Here is a 21,330-nt window from a genome sequence, read left to right on the forward strand (position 1 = left end):
GTCAGATTCTGGATACATCAATGAGGACTTATTTCTGAAATGGCTTGAACATTTTCAGAAGCACAGATCTCCAGGAAAATGCCTGCTCATTTTAGATGGCCATTCATCTTGCTGCTCAATGAAATGCTTAAACTTCTGTTCAGAAAATGCAATTGAACTCCTGTGTTTGCCTCCACATACAACACACGTCCTTCAGCCTCTAGATCGCACCCTCTTCAAACCACTGAAGGCATTTTATCATCAAGAAGCGACTGCATTCATTCACAACCATCCAAACGCATCCATAACTAAGACTGATTTTGGAAAGCTGTTCACAGCAGCGTGGAACAAAGCTGCATCACATGGAAATGCTACAAAGGGGTTTCAGTGTACCGGTATTTTTCTGTACAATCCTAACATCATACCATCACACAAGTTTCTACCATCAGTAGTCTTCCAAGCTGAATCGTCTTCTTCTGCAGTCCATTCAGAAGTAGTTCCCAATCTATCGACTCCTTCAACGTCTGTCCATTCTAATCTCTACAAAGCATCTTCACCATCACCTAGCATGACTATATTACATGTAGCAACTACTCAGAGAAATAATACCGACTCACAAAAATTCAATATGTAACCGCAGGAAGGCAAACAGAAAACAGCAGGCCCGTCACCTCACTTCAGAGGAAAATCTCTCCAAAATTGCTGAAAAGATGAGACTGAAGATCGAAAATGGATTGAGGAAAAGGCCCCACCTGGAAGTGAACAAGCTGAAGAGGAGCAGGCTCTTCGAGATCGAGGTCGACAATAACGTTTCTCCTGGAAAAGAAAGTAAAGAAATGGAAGATGAAGAGAATGTCCCTTGTGGATTTTGTGGAATTAAGTGGAGCCAGTCTGCCAGCACGGGTGATTGGATCCACGCCATTAAATGCAGAACAATATGGCCCGGTTTCATCAACGCGGGTTAAACCTTAACCCCGAGTTACACAGTTTTAACTCTGAGTTTGACTATTCATTCCGTTTCATCAAGGAGGGTTATTTTTAACTCTAGGTTAAGACCGGAGTTAAGTTAACCCCTCCTTTCACCTGGGTTAAACTGTTTATTCGAGGTTAAAAGCAAAATGGCCTCCGTAAATCATACGTTTGATGCAGAGTTGCGTTATTTAGATTTGTTAAACGGTGTTCCTAACAGAAATAGGCTTATAATACGAAGGAAGGACTTTCAAAATATACCTGAGTAACAATTTCTGAAGAGATATAAGACTGTCAAAAACCGTTGTCTGTAAAGTCGTCGATGAAATTCGCGAGAGGTTAGATTACACAGCTAACCGAAACAAACTAGGGCTTGCGAACTAAACTAGAAACTACGTTGACCGTAATAGTAGGAACACCGGTATTACACAATATTGCTGTGGAGACCCGAGATGAACTTCCCACACAGAACTTGACTCTGCATCAGTATCTCACAGAAAGGAGAAGGAACAGGAATGTTGGAATTGAGAATGGCAACATTCTTCACATTGATAACGACAGCACTGCAGTGGCATTTACGAATGTAGATGTACAACAACACTTCAATAGTACAACACATGTGAACATTATACTGTGTATTACGGGTAGTGGTTATACAGAAATGCACTCTGAAACTAAACTGTGTATTTACTTTCGTCCGTGTGTGTCATCGCTAATGTGAAGGTGTGCCAACTTTAAAAAAACTCTTGGCAGAGAGAAGCTAAAATTCAATATCAGAAAATTATATAATAGCTATATAAGCAAGGTACAACTCGTCAGAAACAACATTAATAACAATAATAATCTAATTATTAGGTGTGTAAGAAGTCCATATAACTAACTACATTCCAACTATTGACTATCATTCAGGCGTCTTCTCTTTTCCTTGTAGTACTTAATTTTTTCACTTGCAGCTTCCTGATTAAGCTTTCCTGCTTCAATTTTCTCCCTCGCAGTTTGCTGATATAGCTTTTCCATTTCTATTTTCATTTTTAGAAGTTCTTTTTCGTAGGTATATTTATCTTCAATCATTTTCATTTCTGTTTTGCAGAGAGTTGTTCGTTCCTCAGCAAGTGCAGCGATGTTTTCACGGCATATGTTCGCCTGGAAACAAAAATTTTAGTTAGGAATGTTGGTAATCCAGCAGTACTCTATGTTCGACACGCAACATGAATCAGCTGTTAACACTAACCTCGTTGAAACGTGATGCCTTTCTCCTTTCCCTTTTCGTCAGCTCTGTTGAATCTTTAGCCTGGAAGTAATAAAAACAACTCTGTTAAAATACTACTCGAGGCAAAAATACATACAATAATGAAGACTTTCGGATTTTATCTCAAAGACCCGTACTAGTGTGCAATGAACTAATGTAACATAGTAGTGCTCTTAACTATAGTAGAGTCTCGATTATCCGACCTAAACGGGACCTGGAGTATGTCGGATCACCGAAAATGTCGGATAATACAGAATATCTTTGACAATGAACTAAAACAGGAAGGCTATCCTGTATTGCTATGTTTTACGGCAATCTATTTATTGACTTATCAGTTCAATTGTACAGTACATGCAGTATTGAACGAAAACATTTCAAATGTCTTACGAAAAGAAACTTGTCAATAATGTCTGCTTGCCTGCTGATTCACGTTTTCTTGCTGCGAGTTCCAGCCATCGAGGATAATCCTTCTCTGTGAGTCATCATTTTCTCCTTTTATTCTGCAATGCCTCGTTATTCCTGTTCATCATCCTAATTTTCGTTAGCATTCACAAAACCAATAATATCAGGGTCAGTTAGTTCAAACAGCTGATCTTGTGCACACCACTTACTCACATCTTGAGCCGTAGCACCCTCACAGCCAGGAATGAAAGGAGTTTCCATCGATATTTCCTCTTTAATATTTCCAGCACACCTTGGTCCATTGGCGGCATAATGACGTCACGTTAGGAAGGAGGAACATGACTTTGATGTCACCATTTCTAAGTTACTCTTCATTTGGGTGTGATGGAGCGAGCGTTGTCTAGTAGAAGAAGAGCTTTTCTAGGGAGATTGTTTGTAGCTAGAAATGTTTCCACATCTGGAACAAACTGTGTAAAGAACAGTCTTTTAAGAATTCAGCAGACATCCACGCAGCCTTCTGATTCGTGTAATGGACTGGAAGAGCATTAACAGAAATGTTTTTATTTGCTTTACCGATCATAAGCAATTTTGCTCTTAAGTTCCCAGTAATATTACTGCAGGCAAGAACAGTAACTCTTTCGTACTACGCTTGTCGCCAGGTGCAGACGTCTTCGTTTTCGGCTGCGAGAGTTTTGATGGCAGCATCTTGAAAAGGAGCCCAGTCTCATCACAATTAAAAATCTGATCACCGTTTAATCCTTCAGCAAGAATATTTCCTGTAATTTCCTTTTAAATTTCACAACCTCATCGGATTTAGCTGACAGTTTTTCCCCACAGATAGTAAACTGCCTAATTCCGTACCATTTTTTCCACCGACCAAGCCACCCAGCACTGTCAATAAAATTAAGGTCCCCTTCATTAAACTCCTTCTGGAAATACACCGCCGTTTCTTGCAGAATGGTGCCAGATATTGACAGGCCCTTTTCCCGGTTTTTGAGTGAACCAAAGAAATAGTGCTTCGCTCACTTTTTCCTACTCACATTTTTCATTGTTTTTCTAATTTTCACTGCATCACTTGTTGCTCTGGTAGAGCACCAATTTTCAAAATCATCCCTCTTACGTTCCTAGTCTCCCACTGTAACACATCCAACACCATAATGTAAAGCTATTTCTTGAAGAGTTTCCACTTTGTCCAGTCTCTTTAACCCACTCAACTTGTCTTGCACAGAAAGAACCACTTTCTTCCGTTTACTCGCCATACTCACAGAGGATATGAAAATTATAACATCCGCATCCAACCAGTACTACACTGAACAATGACTGAAAACTCGCTGCACCTGTCCTTGAGAAAAAAACGGTCCTACCGTATGACTGCATATTCAGCGTTTATACTCGTTTATACTAGTACTTACATTACTTTTTAATACACAGGTATATCAGCTGAATATTGAGCAAAGTAGTTAAGAAATAAGTGTATGAAAATCAATTAACTTACAAGTGGCGTGGATTTCTCGTATGAAGCCGAGGAAACGTGAAGAGACGTATTCAATATTTTACAAGGTGTTTCGTCCTAGTTTGATGGTGTGCTGACTTGCTGTGATACTATGTTTTGATTGTTACGTGTGGTGACTTGGAACGATGTGCTAGTTTCAGGTTCTACAGAAACGTCAATAGGCCTGTTGACTTCTTGTAACTCAGTCCCTACATCCTGGCCATTTTCATTGTCCTCAATAATTATTTCAACGTCTCCTAAAATGAAATATAGATAGCATTATAATTAAAAGTTGATATAACGATGTTATCTGTTGGAAAATTAAATTCCTGTTACCGGTATATATAATACATTTGAAATGTAATTAAATTAATGCATTACTTACCATAATACTCTGCATCACAGTCATATGGGTTGACGTTAGGCTCAGTTTGGTCCTTTATTAGGCAGAGAACACTTTCATCGATTTTTGTCATCGAACAAGGACCTCCACCTGTTTTGAATCTTTCCAAACGCTCCTCGTCCTTTCCTTTCTGCGCTGCCTTTTTAATATTTTTATAAAACTGTTTTAGTTGTTTCGTAGATCGTACTGTAACGTGGGCAATGCTATTAAATTACCCTGTTATTCTTTCCCATGTGTTCTCTTTTTATTTTAATTTTACACCATCAGTCTTATTGCATTCTATAATGCTTTGGTACTTGGTGGCTAATTCAATAAGCAATGCTTTTTCTAAAGCAGAAAAATTCGTGCCCCTATTTCTTTTCTGAACTTCTTCCATTTTTTTATCACGATCACGAAAGAATATTATCTACTACCACGGACCTGAGGAAGAAAACGAAATACCGCACAAACAATAAACAAAAGAACGACGCAAGAAGTGCGTTCATGATCTCTGATTTTTAGTCACTGCCTCCTTGATTAGTACGGCAGCTGTTCCCAGCTAGGGTTAATGCAGTGTTAGTTAACCCTCTGCCGAAATAGCTTGGTGAAACGCGTGACTCGTAAGAATGAGTTAAAATATTAACCCTGAGTTAACAAACCCAGGGTTACAACATATTTAACCCGCGTTGATGAAACCGGGCCTATATGTACAAAAAACTTGTAGTTGTTTAACCACATACTGAATGCTAATGTAGAATATGATAGTTTATCTCTCCCTCGTTGAACTTTGAATAGAAAGCAGCATACTTACGGAGCCAGCCTTTATTGAACTTCTATTTATCATCCCTGACCAGCAATTTAAGGATCTCTATTGTAAACAACTTTTTAATGTAGTGCAGCGCACCGGATTTTTATATGAATCTCTATCAAAGAGCATCTTTTTAACATACCTTACCTTACCTTAATTTCTTACATGGTATGTATATATCATTTTTTATGTCATTGACGCTGCACTGTGTCTTAAATTGCTTGAACTTTCAACGAAATTTCATTTTATGTAACCAGTCTCAACTTCAATTCTATGAGGTGCGCATACAGTTTTTAAGACCTTTGTGTCTATACATTGTTTATTTTCTTTGATATATTTGTGTTGATTTGATTTAAGGCATTTGCTGATGACCTACAGTTAGGTCGAAACTAGTCCTTGAATGTAAATGTAATGTAAAACATTGTACAGTTTGTATTGAAAAGGTGGACCTTAATAATAAAATACACAGTTAAATACTATTGTAATCACAGTTCAATACAGATCAATCATAATGAAATTTATATCTGTTAATTAGCAGCACTTTAACCAGTGCTACTGCGCAGGTGGACTGGAAAAATCTTTGCTTTGTTCCCAAGGGGCAGATACAGTGCAGCAAGCATGGTTAGCAGTAAGCGAATGGAATATATGTTTAGTTTATCAGAGGAGTTTCTGTTGTGCACACATTATTAGCGTTGTTAGTGTTGCATTCCTACACTTGTTGTCAAGTGTTATTTGTGTTAGCTATCAGTATTGTTATGTACAGCATACGGCAACAGATACTGGATGAGCAAATAATTAGTCACAAACTTTGGCCCCTTTGTTCCCCAATTTAACTATCTGTGATATTTATTTGTAGCGAAATTTAAGTGTACAAGAACAATCCATGTACTTTTGAAGCCCTGGAGTGAAATCAGGTACCAGATATGTGGAATTTCAGAGGTCGAGATACAATGAGAGTTTCAGATTTTTTTTTTTTCACTGATGCAATATTTATGGACATCATTTTCAACAGATACTTTGATGAAAGATGAGATCTACATTGGTTTTCAACTTCAACTAATATGGAATTAAAGGTAGATTATTAAAATCAATTCAAGGTATTTATGTTGACAATTGGGCTTCAGTGAGAATTGATGGTAGAATGAGTTCTTGGTTCAGGGTACTTACAGGGGTTAGGCAAGGCTGTAATCTTTCACCTTTGCTGTTCGTAGTTTACATGGATCATCTGCTGAAAAGTATAAAATGGCAGGGAGGGATTCAGTTAGGTGGAAACGTAATAAGCAGTCTGGCTTATGCTGACGACTTGGTCTTAATGGCAAATTGTGCCGAAAGCCTGCAGTGTAATATCTTGGAACTTGAAAATAGGAGCAATGAGTATGGTATGAAAATTAGCCTCTCGAAGACTAAATTGATGTCGGTAGGTAAGAAATTCAACAGAATTGAATGCCAGATTGGTGATACAAAGCTAGAACAGGTCGATAATTTCAAGTATTTAGGTTGTGTGTTCTCCCAGGATGGTAATATAGTAAGTGAGATTGAATCAAGGTGTAGTAAAGCTAATGCAGTGAGCTCACAGTTGCGATCAACAGTATTCTGTAAGGAGGAAGTGAGCTCCCAGACGAAACTATCTTTACATCGGTCTGTTTTCAGACCAACTTTGTTTTACGGGAGCGAAAGCTAGATGGACTCAGGATATCTTATTCATAAGTTAGAAGTAACAGACATGAAAGTAGCAAGAATGATTGCTGGTACAAACAGGTGGGAACAATGGCAGGATGGTACTCGGAATGAGGAGATAAAGGCTAATTTAGGAATGAACTCGATGGATGAAGCTGTACGCATAAACCGGCTTCGGTGGTGGGGTCATGTGAGGCGAATGGAGGAGAATAGGTTACCTAGGAGAATAATGGACTCTGTTATGGACGGTAAGAGAAGTAGAGGTAGACCAAGACGACGATGGTTAGACTCGGTTTCTAACAATTTAAAGATAAGAGGTATAGAACTAAATGAGGCCACAAAACTAGTTGCAAATCGAGGATTGTGGCGACGTTTAGTAAATTCACAGAGGCTTGCAGACTGAACGCTGAAAGGCACAACAGTCTATAATGATAATGTATGTATGTTACCATAATGAAAATGAATGCCTGTCTGTGCTGCTACAGCTTACAGGTGAGTCTAGCAATGGATTGAGAGTATCTGTATTGCCGAGGTTCCCTGCATCATACAGTAATCATTTTCTACCTCCCCTGTATGTTAAGGTCAGCTCTTTCAGGTACATAAGCAATTATTTTCAGAAATTTTTGATATAATATTTCAAGAAATGGAAATACATATTTTCTTCCTCACTGATATTTCAGAATTCCTTCAGTCAATATTTTTTCTCACAATAACCCCCTCTCCACTCTAAAACAAAACTCCCCACACCTCCCTGAATTTAAGACAAGTCATTTGGAAACAAACTTACTGTATGTAACACAGTACCCAAGTATTTTCGCTATAAGCACTAATCACGAGTTTTTTGTGGATTTTTCGATGATACAGACCACTATCTGATCTGTAGTGAACTAAGTATCTCTAGGCCTACGGTAGAGCAAGTGAAATCTGTCTGCAAACGAATAAGGGTAGAAAATCTCCAGGACGAGGAAATTAGACAGAAGTATATGGATATGATTAGTGAGCAGTTTCGAACAGTAGACAGTAAGCAGGTTCAGGATATAGAAAGTGAATGGGTGACATACAGGGATGCTGTAGTAGAAACAGCAAGGGAATGCCTTTGGAACAACTCTGTGTAAAGATGGGAAAAGGCGAACATCTTGGTGGAATGATGAAGTGAGAGCAGCCTGTAAACGTAAAAAGAAAGCTTATCAGAAATGGCTCCAAACAAGGGCCGAGGCAGACAGGGATTTTTACGTAGATAAAAGAAACAGAGCGAAACAAATAATTGTTGAATCCAAAAAGAAGTCATGGGAAGATTTTGGTAATAACCTGGAAAGGCTAGGTCAAGCAGCAGGGAAACCTTTCTGGACAGTAATAAAGAATCTTAGGAAGGGAGGGAAAAAGGAAATGAACAGTGTTTTGAGTAATTCAGGTGAACTCATAATAGATCCCAGGGAATCACTGGAGAGGTGAAGGGAATATTTTGAACATCTTCTCAATGTAAAAGGAAATCATCCTGGTAGTGTTGCAAACAGCCAAGCTCATGGGGAGGAGAAAAATTATGTTGGTGAAATTATGCTTGAGGAAGTGGAAAGGATGGTAAATAAACTCCACTGTCATAAGGCAGCAGGAATAGATGAAATTAGACCTGAAATGGTGAAGTATAGTGGGAAAGCAGGGATGAAATGGCTTCATAGAGTATTAAGATTAGCATGGAGTGTTGGTAAGGTACCTTCAGATTGGACAAAAGCAGTAATTGCACCTATCTATAAGCAAGGGAACAGGAAGGATTGCAACAACTATCGAGGTATCTCATTGATTAGTATACCAGGCAAAGTATTCACTGGCATCTTGGAAGGGAGGGTGCGATCAGTGGTTGAGAGGAAGCTGGATGAAAACCAGTGTGGTTTCAGACCACAGAGAGGCTGCCAGGATCAGATTTTCAGTATGCGCCAGGTAACTGAAAAATGCTACGAGAGGAATAGGCAGTTGTGTTTATGTTTCGTAGATCTAGAGAAAGCATATGACAGGGTACCGAGGGAAAAGATGTTCACTATACTGGGGGACTATGGAATTAAAGGTAGATTATTAAAATCAATCAAAAGCATTTATGTTGACAATTGGGCTTCAGTGAGAATTGATGGTAGAACGAGTTCTTGGTTCAGGGTACTTACAGGGGTTAGACAAGGCTGTAATCTTTCACCTTTGCTATTCGTAGTTTACATGGATCATCTGCTGAAAGGTATAAAATGGCAGGGAGGGATTCAGTTAGATGGAAATGTAGTAAGCAGTTTGGCCTATGCTGATGACTTGGTCTTAATGACAGACTGTCCCAAAAGCCTGCAGTCTAATATCTTGGAACTTGAAAATAGGTGCAATGAGTATGGTATGAAAATTAGCCTCTCGAAGACTAAATTGATGTCAGTAGGTAAGAAATTCAACAGAATTGAATGTCAGATTGGTGATACAAAGCTAGAACAGGTCGATAATTTCAAGTATTTAGGTTGTGTGTTCTCCCAGGATGGTAATATAGTAAGTGAGATTGAATCAAGGTGTAGTAAAGCTAATGCAGTGAGCTCGCAGTTGCGATCAGCAGTATTCTGTAAGAAGGAAGTCAGCTCTCAGACGAAACTATCTTTACATCGGTCTGTTTTCAGATCAACTTTGCTTTACGGGAGCGAAAGCTGGGTGGACTCAGGATATCTTATTCATAAGTTAGAAGTAATAGACATGAAAGTAGCAAGAATGATTGCTGGTACAAACAGGTGGGAACAATGGCTGGAGGGTACTCTGAATGAGGAGATAAAGGCTAATTTAGGAATGAACTCGATGGATGAAGCTGTACGCATAAACTGGCTTCGGTGGTGGGGTTATGTGAGGTGAATGGATGAGGATAGGTTACCTAGGAGAATAATGGACTCTGCTATGGAGGGTAAGAGAAGTAGAGGGAGACCAAGACGACGATGGTTAGACTCGGTTTCTAACGATTTAAAGATAAGAGGCATAGAACTAAATGAGGCCACAACACTAGTTGCAAATCGAGGATTGTGGCGACGTTTAGTAAATTCTCAGAGGCTTGCAGACTGAACGCTGAAAGGCATAACAGTCTATAATGATAATGTATGTATGTATGTATGTATGTATGAGAGTATATACATTCCTCATACTCATTTCAACATTACCATGAAGGAGTAGGAAGACTAACTTAAGCAAATCAACTGCAAACATGAGATTAAAACCATTGGCAAATATCTCTACACATAAGAATCTGGTATGTAATCTGATCAAGAAATCATCATCATCATCGTAGGCATTCACTCACAGGCGAGTATAATGATGCCTTCCGAGTGCATCATGGTCACTTATTACGGGTTCTTAGTTGACTAAAGAGACTTATTCTAAAACCACAAGATCTGCTGCAATACTGGCTCATCAAACCTGTCAGAGCTTCTTGATCTTCCCTGACTTTCTCACTCTTTTACGATCACGATATCAACAGCCGCATAAAATTACAAGTTTACAGATCAAAGGAAGATATAATATGGTATGAGCATGTATACTTCGAAGTGTTGTGATTAACAAAAATACATTTGCACGACCAAGTATGTAAACTGCCACAAAAAATTACATACATAATGTTTGTATAACAAAAGTAGTACAGGAATATATTGAACAAGTCAACAAAATATCTGTAATTTTTTAACAGAAACTGTGAGTGACAAATATTATAGTGTGATCATACTTAGATTAATTCAAATATCCTGATCTTCTATTAATTTACTGTACAGAAAGCAATCAAATTAAAAATAAATTATTTTTCACATGTATGTATGTATGTTTAGTCCTCAGCCCGAAGGCTGGTTGGATCCTCAACAGCTCTGCCATCAGCTGCCATATATGGCCTAGGCATCACTGAAGAGGCGTACTAGGGAAATGAGGAGTGAGGTAGTTTCCCGATGCTTTCCTCACGAGCCAGAAGTTACCATTACATATCAGTCTGCCAAGCCCACTGAAATGTATGCACCAACCAACCCTATGAGCAATATTTTCACACCATTCATAGCAGGGACTGGCTGCAGAAGGAATGGCATTACTAGCATCACTCATACCTCAGTCACTTTCATTTTGTCAAAGCCAAGGATAAAGCCGAGACAGATCAATGAAAGTAACAAAATTGCTCTAGCCCATACCAGAAGACATAGTGCACTGTAAACACTAGGTCCCGCCAGCAAAGGCACATTTTTCACATAACATACCACAATCCTGTAGGCTTAATATATTGTTGTAAGAGTTAGATTCTATTACCTTTCTCCTCATTAAGAACTCTAAAAAGGAGCACTAATCAAGAAATATTTCAGCTGAACTTCTATACCGTGCTATCTTACAAGCACAAATGAAGGATTCAAGTAATTAGCTAATTAATTAGTAACATTTAACAAAGGATATAAAATACCTCCATTAGTTTCACAGCCCAATCTGCATCTTGATAATAAAAGTCTGGAGGAAATTTTCTTGCTGGTGGACGGCTCTTGCCATAGCCTGGAGGATCCCATGCTACTACTGTGAATTGTGATCTGTTCAACTTCTCCACTTGTGGTTTGAAGTCAGTCCATATTGATCCTGAAAAAAGAATACTCTATGAATTTTTACTTAAAATTACGTTGGAAAGATATACACTAAAATAAAATCGAAGTTACAGGTGATAAGTAAAGAAGAAAGCAACAGGAAACTACCTCATTTCTCATTTACCTAGTGAGTCTCTTCAGTGATACCTATGGTATCTATGACAGCTGATGGTGCAGCCATTGGCGAACCAACCACCCTTCAGTCTGAGGAGTTAACATTCACAGGTTGTATGTAACTTCGTATCACATTGGAGCTTTTAGAAGTTTGTAAGCAAGTGATTAAAGATAGAACATTTAAGCTGATCATAAACTACCTGAACTACAGTACCATGCAATTTGTTGGAACAAGGTTTTGTCCTTCATTATTTTCCTAATGGTTGGCAACAGTGTGCTACATACTGCTTATTTTTAGATCCTGTGCTCTCCATGCATTCTTTGCACTGTTATTCATTGGTAATTCATATATGTGATGACTGTTTTAGGCAAAAAGTGTATTTATTTCAATGTGTGTCACTTTTGAGGAATTTTGAGGTTTCCTTGTGCGATTAGTATACTCCTGAGCACGTAAGCCCATACACTAAGGGTGCAACATTACTCCTTCTCCCCTGTAATGTAAAGGTAGTGATTTATAGTTACTTTTCTAACTGTTGGGTTTCCATTCAGTGTCGCTAACCATACAGTTAGGGGCCCTACTTGCCAATACGACGTATTACAGTCACTGTTAATCTGGCACGTTGGCACTATACAGTCATGATTTATTTAGTGAATTGCCAGAATTATGTATTGCCACTGCAGTATTGTTAAAGTCACTAGCCTTACATTTGCGGGTATAATTAAAGCATATTTTCTTTTTGTGTGGGATTGTAAATTTGTTTGGCTAATACCAGGTAAGTAAAATTGTGGCATGTTCGAATAATGCATTTAATAATGTAGTTTGTGTGAAATGACGAACACAGCATTTTATTAATTTTGGTCTTATTTTGTCCAATACTTACATACAGAATTCAATTAAAATGTCTAAGAAGCAAGGAAAAAAAAACATTACCGAGCTCGATAGCTGCAGTCGCTTAAGTGCGGCCAGTATCCAGTAATCGGGAGATAGTGGGTTCGAACCCCACTGTCGGCAGCCCTGAAGATGGTTTTCTGTGGTTTCCCATTTTCACACCAGGCAAATGCTGGGACTGTACCTTAATTAAGGCCATGGCCGCTTCCTTCCCATTCCTAGGCCTTTCCTATCCCATCGTCGCCATAAGACCTATCTGTGTCGGTGCGACGTAAAGCAAAAAAAAACATTAAGAACTCCTACTAAAAGGAAAGCAACATTACCTCATTTACAAAAATCAAGTCAGACATTACTACGAGGTATTGAAAAAGGAAGACAATGATGAAGTTATCACTCATAGTGATATGGACCTTATGACAAGAGTTTCACAATTAATTGGGGTAAGTGTTAATTTTAATTTTGTTTCTATGATGACAGTGAGAATCAGCTGACATGGAAAGATATTTCGTTATGAACCTAACCTAACAAAACCATGTCTTGACTTCAATACGGTTCGCAGACCTAGCCTTTGTGTATTCTTATTGACTTATGGCATATGTGTATGTAATATATTTGCTCATGTGTATTTACAGCGTGGTGTCATTTCAGATTTCTATTCTGTTTACCAAGCACAACAAATCATTGACTACCTATAAGTAACAGTGAGGTCCACAATTATAACACAAGAATTAGGAATGATTACGACGTGAGTTTCCACGACACTAGAAAGATGGACCATAGCCCATATGAAAAGACTAGGTAACATCTGCCACCTGGACGACTGTCCTAAATGCAGATCAGTGGCGATTGATTGATTGATTGATTGATTGATTGATTGATTGATTGATTGATTGACTGAAATAGACTGGTACGATATAGGAAGTGGCATTTTAACTTACTGCTTCACTGGGTTCAATCAAGTGGTTTTGACTTTGACTTCTCCACTGTTAAGGGGTCTGTTGATTATTAAAAAGACCTATAGTTATTCACTTTAGGCCAACGATTAACTTTAGAGATGCACTTCAATTAAAACTTCTCCAGTGTATTTTCATGTAATATTACTGGATATTGGTATCAGCAAATTACTTGTACTGTAGGCCTATTTATTATGTTTGTTCTGTATTGACAATCTCCAACTGAATCAGTGTATAGCTGACTGTTGGACACCTTCTAAGCTTCTTATTTCTTAGTGCTCGATATAACCCTAGTATACTATGTAAAATAGGATTCCAAACTGCTTTGGATATTCAATAATAATAATAATAATAATAATAATAATAATAATAATAATAATAATAATAATAATAATAATAATAATAATAATTTTTTTTACGAGGGATTGTGGAAAATCTTCAAAAAGACACTTGTGAAGCGTCCGAACTCCACAAGTGTGTGGGATTCTTACCCACTAAAAACCACACACCCTTTTCCCACGATGTGAGTCATCACCCCGGAACCGCTCTCGCATTACTTCAGGGTGATATCGTGCTTTGTCTTTCAGACGTCTTCTTTCTTCATTTCTCCTTTATGAACATTCGTATGCTTCCAAATCCTTCTTCTTCTGACGAAGGATGTCCTCCACATGTACTGCCACACGATCCCAGGATTCCAGGTTTCGCAGCATCACCGAAATAACATTATCTGTTGTCAATTCTCCTAGTTCAGTTTCCACACATCTTCTCTGAATCGTCCAATGGCCGCATACAAAAAAGGTGTGATATACGTCGTCAATATCATCGCAGTATATGCATGCTGCGTCACTCGCTCTGCCCACTTTATGCAGGAATTTCCGGAAATATCCATGTCCTGTTAGGAGCTGATAGGTAGTAATTTACTTCACCATGGGCCCTTTCAACCCAGATATCCAAGCGTGGTATCAGTCGCTTGGTCCATTTGCCTCGAGGGTCACGTTCCCATCTGAGTAGCCATCGCCTCATCAGTTGACTGAAGGCGCGCTTCTTTGCACATTTCTTTCCCAGCTCTCCTTTGGTACGCCAGATTTCATGCCGCTCCAATGCGAGTAGGTCTATTGGGGCTATTGCTGCCACCGTGAGGATTGCCGGTTCGGAAACAGTGCGGTATGCACATGCAATACGTAAAGCTGCTCTCCGTTGTACGGCAGCTATCCTTCTCCGATACCAAGCAAATCTCAAGGATTCAGCCCAGATTTCAGAACCATATAGAAGCACTGAATGAACCGTCGACATGAGAAGACATCATTTACTGGATTTCGGACCTTTAATATTTCCCATTAGTCTGCTAAGTGCAGTCATGTATTTTAAGGCCTTGTCTGTCACTCTCTGAATATGAGTCCAGAATGTGAGCTTGGAGTCAAGTGTCACTCCTAGATATTTTGTGCTCGCAGATGTTTCTATCACTAACTCTCCAACAGTCATTGGTACAAGAGTTTCGATCCTTTTTCTCGTCAGAAGAACTATCTCCGTTTTGTGTTCAGCTAATGTTAAACTGTGGCTCATCATCCATTCTTTTATGCGCCACATCACCTGGTTCAGTTTAATTTGAGCCATTTCAACATTACGAGCTACTATCAAGGCGGCCACATCAGCAGCGTAGCCCACAAGCTTCGTGTCCTCTGGCATCTCCAAACGTAACAAGCCATCATACATTATGTTCCAAAGATCTGGACCAAGGATCGATCCCTGCGCTGCACCAGCCGTCAGACGCTTTGTCTTTTCTCCATCTTCTGTATCATACAACAGAGTGCGATCTTTGAAGTAATCTCTCATTATGCGCATAAGATATTGTGGTAGCTTGAAAGTTTCTTCAAGAGCTACCAACATGTCGCTCCATCTTGCCGAATTGAAGGCATTCTTCACATCCAGGGTCACAAGAAGTGTCAATTTACGGGAATGATGGTTGCCCGTTTGTGCCCTTTCTGCTGTATTCACCACCTCCCACACTGCATCTAGCGTTGAGTGTCCTCTCCGAAATCCATGTTGGCAAACAGATAGATCCCCTGCTAGTTGAACTGCTGAGAGGATTCTGGGCTGCAGAAGTTTCTCCAGGCCTTTTCCAGCTGTGTCCAGCATACATAAAGGTCTATAACCACAAAGTTTTCCTTTGCTGATCAGAAGCAAACGAGCCATTTTCCATCGGGGACTAAAAACACCCGTTTGCAGGCAATGATTGTACATATTCAGCAACAGTTCTGGGCATAGTTCTGCTATTATCTTTAGCACTTCTGCAGGTATACCATCTGGTCCTGGAGTTTTCTTGCTTCTAAGAGAGCTAATAGCTCTATTCAGCTCTTCTACAGTAAAGAGGGGTATATCATCCAGTTCTTTCTCGTCGTCACAGTCAATCCTCTCTGGATGGTCTGGGAATAGTGTATCCACAATTTGTTTAATTGTTTGCAGATCCGCACTCGGGGTTGAAAATGTCCCGAGTTTCTTCATGACAATCTTATAACCTTGTCCCCATGGATCATCTTCTACTTCTTTAGCCAGTGCCCACCATTTATCGGCTTTACTTTTTCTGATTGCATTACGGAGTTCCTTCTTCGCTGACTTGTACTCCGCTGTGACTGAGGTATTCTCTTGACTGCCTCTCATCCTCTGAGCCCTGCGTCGAAGTCGCAGACAATTCTTTCTCAGTTCAGCAATCTCTTCGGTCCACCAGTACGCTGGGCGCTTGCTGTTTCGCGGTCTCCTTCGGGACATTGAGGCATTGCATGCTTGATGGATTAGCTGCATAGTGAGTTCAACACATACACCAGCTGCTTCTTTCCCTCTACGAGCAAAACATTTTTCAGTTATGTTGTCCATTCCATTCCGAATTACATCAATGAACTTTTCCTTGTCAATACCGGCTATGTTCCACCGTGCTGGCCTGCGCAAGATGTTTCTTTCTTGAGGAGATTCTTGGAGCAGTCGAAAGATGATATATTGATGATCGCTCCCTGTGTAGTTCTCGATCACTTGCCATTCGTAAACCTTAGGCGTAATATCCTCTGATGAGAAGGTTACATCCGGTATTGTTCCCTGACATCCTGGCCATCGAAATGTTGGCACATTTCCAATGTTGTTGACCACCAAACCTGTTCTGGCTACCATCTCCATTATATGACGTCCTATGGAGTCTGTTTGTGGCATGCCCCATTCCAACGCTTGAGCATTTACGTCACCAGCGACCACTAGTTTTTTTTCCATTCTGCGTATTACGTCCTCAAGACCATCAAGTTTCATCTGAAAGTTGGAAACAGATTCATTTGGTGTAAAATAGCAGCTTACAATAGTGATTCCCCCAGTCTGTACCCAAAGAAAACCGTCATCGCATCCATGCTGTGTTACTGGGACTTTTCCTGGATCTCAAGATGCACCTCTTCTTTGTATTGATTCTCCATTATCTGCCGTCTGATATCATCAGTCAGATTTAGGTCAATACTCCTACCATTTCGGCCATTGTGGATACTTTCCCTTGATACACCAGGGAGCTTCACCGCATCACTCAGAATGTCTGCTTCTGCCATCATGCCAATATGGGAGTCTAGTTGGCCGTGTGTTAAGTCAAGGAGATGAAGTTGTGGGTGGGCGCTGGGAGCGCTTACACTAGAAAACGACCGTCTATCTACCGCAGTGTACCTTCTACGTGATTTTGATCTTTGACAAGATGGCTGCTCACAACAGGATTATTTCAACGCAAACTTTTCAATATTTCACTTAATATTCTGTCGTTCCAGTAGTAATCAAACACATCTACCATGAAAAGGGGCTTAAAATAACCATACAAGCTCGTTTAGGTAAGTGCCTTCACAATGTAAACCCACTTTCTTGAGCTATTTTGTAGCTGCCAAGTTCACACGTCTTTTCATGCCCAACAATCCCAATAATAATAATAATAATAATAATAATAATAATAATAATAATAATAATAATAATAATAATAATAATAATAATAATAGCCGCCATTACTGACAGAAATGCATACCGTTTAATGGTCAAAACTAAACCTTTCCTAACATCCCTTACATCAGCTAGCCACAAAGGAGCCGGGAATTGGTCAGAGGAGTGCAGGAAAGAATTCAGCAATAAAATGAAGGAATACTGGGCCAACAGGAAGGCTCAAGAGGCCACTAAGAACACAATCCAGTACGCTAAAAGGGGCAGACAACAACAAAAACACAGCTAGAACACAAGCACCATGGTCCACAGATGGCCTAAATGCAAATACAATAATAATAATAATAATAATAATAATAATAATAATAATAATAATAATAATGATAATACTTATACTTGATATAGGTTCGGTGTTCATAGCAGTTACAATTGTTCTAAGGTATTAAAATTAGTGTTTATAGTTATATCATTAATACAAGTGAGAATGGACTTTTAGTTTAAATATACTAGATATACTATATTGATGTTAAATAACTATATTCTAGATACACTAATTCATGACAAATGTTAGCACAGAGTAGTGTAAGTAGTAATTCATTAATTTCATTATCACGTGACTGTTGCAATGTAATTTTTTAAAATCAGACATCTTTTTCAATCATTCAACAGAAATAACAATTTTTGTTCATTAATATCCCTGAAGAAGGTGGTCTCATATTTATAGGGAAAAGAAGAAATAACTTCTTGCTAAAACTCAAAATTCTTGCAGGTGCTGATTTGCCCCAAATTTGAAGAGAAATCAAGATTATCATGGTGCTATGAACAGTGAGAAATCTCAGATGTGGGTGGAAACACAATTAATCGTAGGATTAAGAAATATAGGACCCTGTGTATTGTAATGGATAATGTAGCATATCAATGTAAGGTTGTGGAGCATCAACCAACAACGAAATGGAGGAAGGATCAATTAGTGGTAATTATCCTAGACTGAATATTCTCTTCTACTGAATTATATTTAATGATGTTACAGAATTTAATTTCAATTTTTCCTTTAATTTATAGCCATGGGTGAGGCAGAATGGGGTGTCTCCACCAGAAAATGCAACAAAAGATGAGCTTCAGATGTTGCATCATAAGAAGTAAAGTCACTTAAAGAGGTACAGTAGCATCTAAACGTAAGTTTGATGATGATGATGCTTGTTGTTTTAAGGGGCATAACATCGAAGGTCATCGGCCCCTAAAAACATAAGTTTAGGTAATGTTGTTTACTTCCATATATGCATAACAACGTTGCTCTGATTTTTTTAAGGCAGTTATACTGTTGATGAGATGCTACGCAATGAAGGCCGTACTGTCCTGCGACTTCCTCCATATGATTCATTTTTCAATGCTATCGAGTTAAGTATGGTCTGTGGCAAAGCAGTATTAGTAACAAAACAGTGGCTACAAGGCCTGGCCATGGATTGGACCAAGTAGAGCTGTGTAGAAAGAATCTCTTGAACAGGTAGGCCAAGTGGAAATGTTATTTAATGGATATAGGCAAGTGGAGTTTATCATATACTTGTCAGGTTGTGATACTTAGATATATCCTACAGGTGACAGCAGAGATATGGAGAAATGAAGTGAAACATGGCAAGGAGAAGATTGTTGAGTTCTATAATAATGAGATGAGAGGTGTTCCTGAACTGGAAGAACTAGTCATTCATCATGGAAGCAGTGAATCGGAGGAGGAAGAACAGAAGAAGCTGAGGAGTTGGCTGTTTCGTAATTCAGTGACAATGGAATGGCTTCTGATGTTGTAAATTACCATATATTTATTTTTTATTGCATACTTTTGTTGTTATTAGTATTACTACATATCCCGTAAAATGTAAATAAACTAATATTTAATATAGTAAATTATGCTTATCTCTTTGGATTCAATTATTTCACTGCATATTGTTATTGCTATGACAACATGACTTCTTTATGATGTAGATACAGTATTAAAGTATTTCTTCCCATACAGATTTGTTATACACCCCCTGAGGGTGAGGGACACAGACAAAGAATACACCCACGGTATCCCCTGCCTGTTGTAAGAGGCAACTAAAAATGGCGACCAAGGGATGATTTTATTAGAACCATGGAACTACACAAGAATCTCATTTATCCGGCCCTCATTAATGTGGATCTCTGGTTTATCCGGATCAAAAGTAATAAAAATTTATTTTTAATGGTACATTAAATTCTTTTGCGGGGTTGACTCTACTTGAATGCCTTTTCCGCCAAACATAGTAATTATACTTAACTGTTAAGGACAGGAATTGGAAGTAATTCGGCCATGGTCTATCAAAGGTACCATCCTGGCATTCGTCTGGAACTGAGAATGGGAAACCGTGGAAAACCATTCCCAGGACGGCCGAGGTGGGGCTTGAACCCACGCTCTTTAAATTCATATCCATCCATTCATTCTTCATCATCACATTTTTCATTCTGGTCAGTGGATGATTTTGAACTTTTAAATCGTCATTACATTTTGTCTCATTTTGTACCATTAGGGGATGATGTCCTAGATGTTAGGTCCCTTTAAACAACAAGCATCATCATCAGATTTGTTATACCTGCACCAATCAGACTACAGACTAGGGAAGTATCTCTTATTAAGGTACATAATGTTCTTACATATATGTATAATTGAAGAACTGAAGATCCATATACAGTTTAAGCGGGTCACGCTATGGTAGAAATCCAAACTGTGTAATTTGGGAGAGAATAAGCCCATGTGATATTGCGCATCACAAGCAACTGAGTGAACTGACTGTACAGTTCAATCACATTGCTGTGAGCTTGATTTCGGGAGATGGTGGATTCGAACCCCACAGTCGGCAGATCTGAAGTTTTTTTCTTTTTCTTTTCTTCTTTTCTTTCTTTGTGGTTCCCTCATTTTCACTTCAGGCTAATGTTGTGGCTGTATCTTTATTAAGGCAATGATTGCTTCCTTTCATTTAAGTCCTAGCCCTCTTTCCTATCTCATTCTTGCCTTACAACCTGTCTTTAATCAGTGTGATTTAAGCCAATATATAAAAATCTGGTAATGTTGTTTGACTCATTAGTGCCCCTGTACATTTCTTAGGTTTCCTTAATGTGGTAAGCTTAAGACACACCAACTTGCAAGATAAAAATATGTTTAAAATGGCCCCCCCGTCCCCTACTGCTTACTCAGAAAGAAGAAGATTAAAACAACATCTAAGTAAAAGGAAGGACAGATAGGTCCTACGTGGTAAGTCCTTGAACTTATGGAAATTGCAATAAAATATACAATCTAGATCTCTCTCTCTCCCTCTCGCTTCCCCTCCCTTTAAGAATACGGTTATAGTAAAGCGTACGTCAAAATAAAGGCAGGAAAATTTAAAATTAATTTAAACAAGTGAAGGAGAGAATGTATGACTAGCTCAGATAGTATAGCTCAGGTTGGTGGGTTCGAGTCCGGCAGTATTTGAAGGTGCTCAAATACGCCAGTCTCATGTCTGTAGACCTATCGGTATGTAAAAGAACTCTTGCGGGATGTTCTAGCACCTCAGCATTTATGAAAACCATAGAAGTAGTTAGGAGAACTAATAACATTATTATTCTCAATTCTGCAGTGAGCTTGCAAGCTGACCAAATTTCCGTTCACATAGCTTAGCACATTAGTTCTCATATATGTTTCCTGGATAAGCTTGAAAATATAACCAGCCTGCAAACTGCAAATATGCCCAATAATCTCTCTCCTTTACTGGTTATTGATGAGAGAAGAAAACGTTCATGCAAAAGAAAGGAAAGGCACTAAGTAATTTCTGGATCTTTCGAAAATCACACTGCAAAGACTTATTAAATAAATTGCAT

The 21,330-nt window shown here is 38.9% G+C and overlaps 1 protein-coding gene across 1 annotated transcript in view; it reads right to left on the reverse strand.

The window, feature by feature from the left end:
* Positions 1 to 21,330, reverse strand: part of LOC136875667 (valacyclovir hydrolase) — a 115,439-nt gene that overhangs the window by 50,701 nt on the left and 43,408 nt on the right. Inside the window, exon 3 of the mRNA XM_068228094.1 lies at positions 11,391 to 11,557. Coding sequence (XP_068084195.1) covers positions 11,391 to 11,557 — 167 coding nt within the window. The remainder of the gene's footprint in view (positions 1 to 11,390; positions 11,558 to 21,330) is intronic.

This window comes from Anabrus simplex, chromosome 6 (assembly GCF_040414725.1).
Source record: "Anabrus simplex isolate iqAnaSimp1 chromosome 6, ASM4041472v1, whole genome shotgun sequence".
Classification (NCBI taxonomy): domain Eukaryota; kingdom Metazoa; phylum Arthropoda; class Insecta; order Orthoptera; family Tettigoniidae; genus Anabrus; species Anabrus simplex.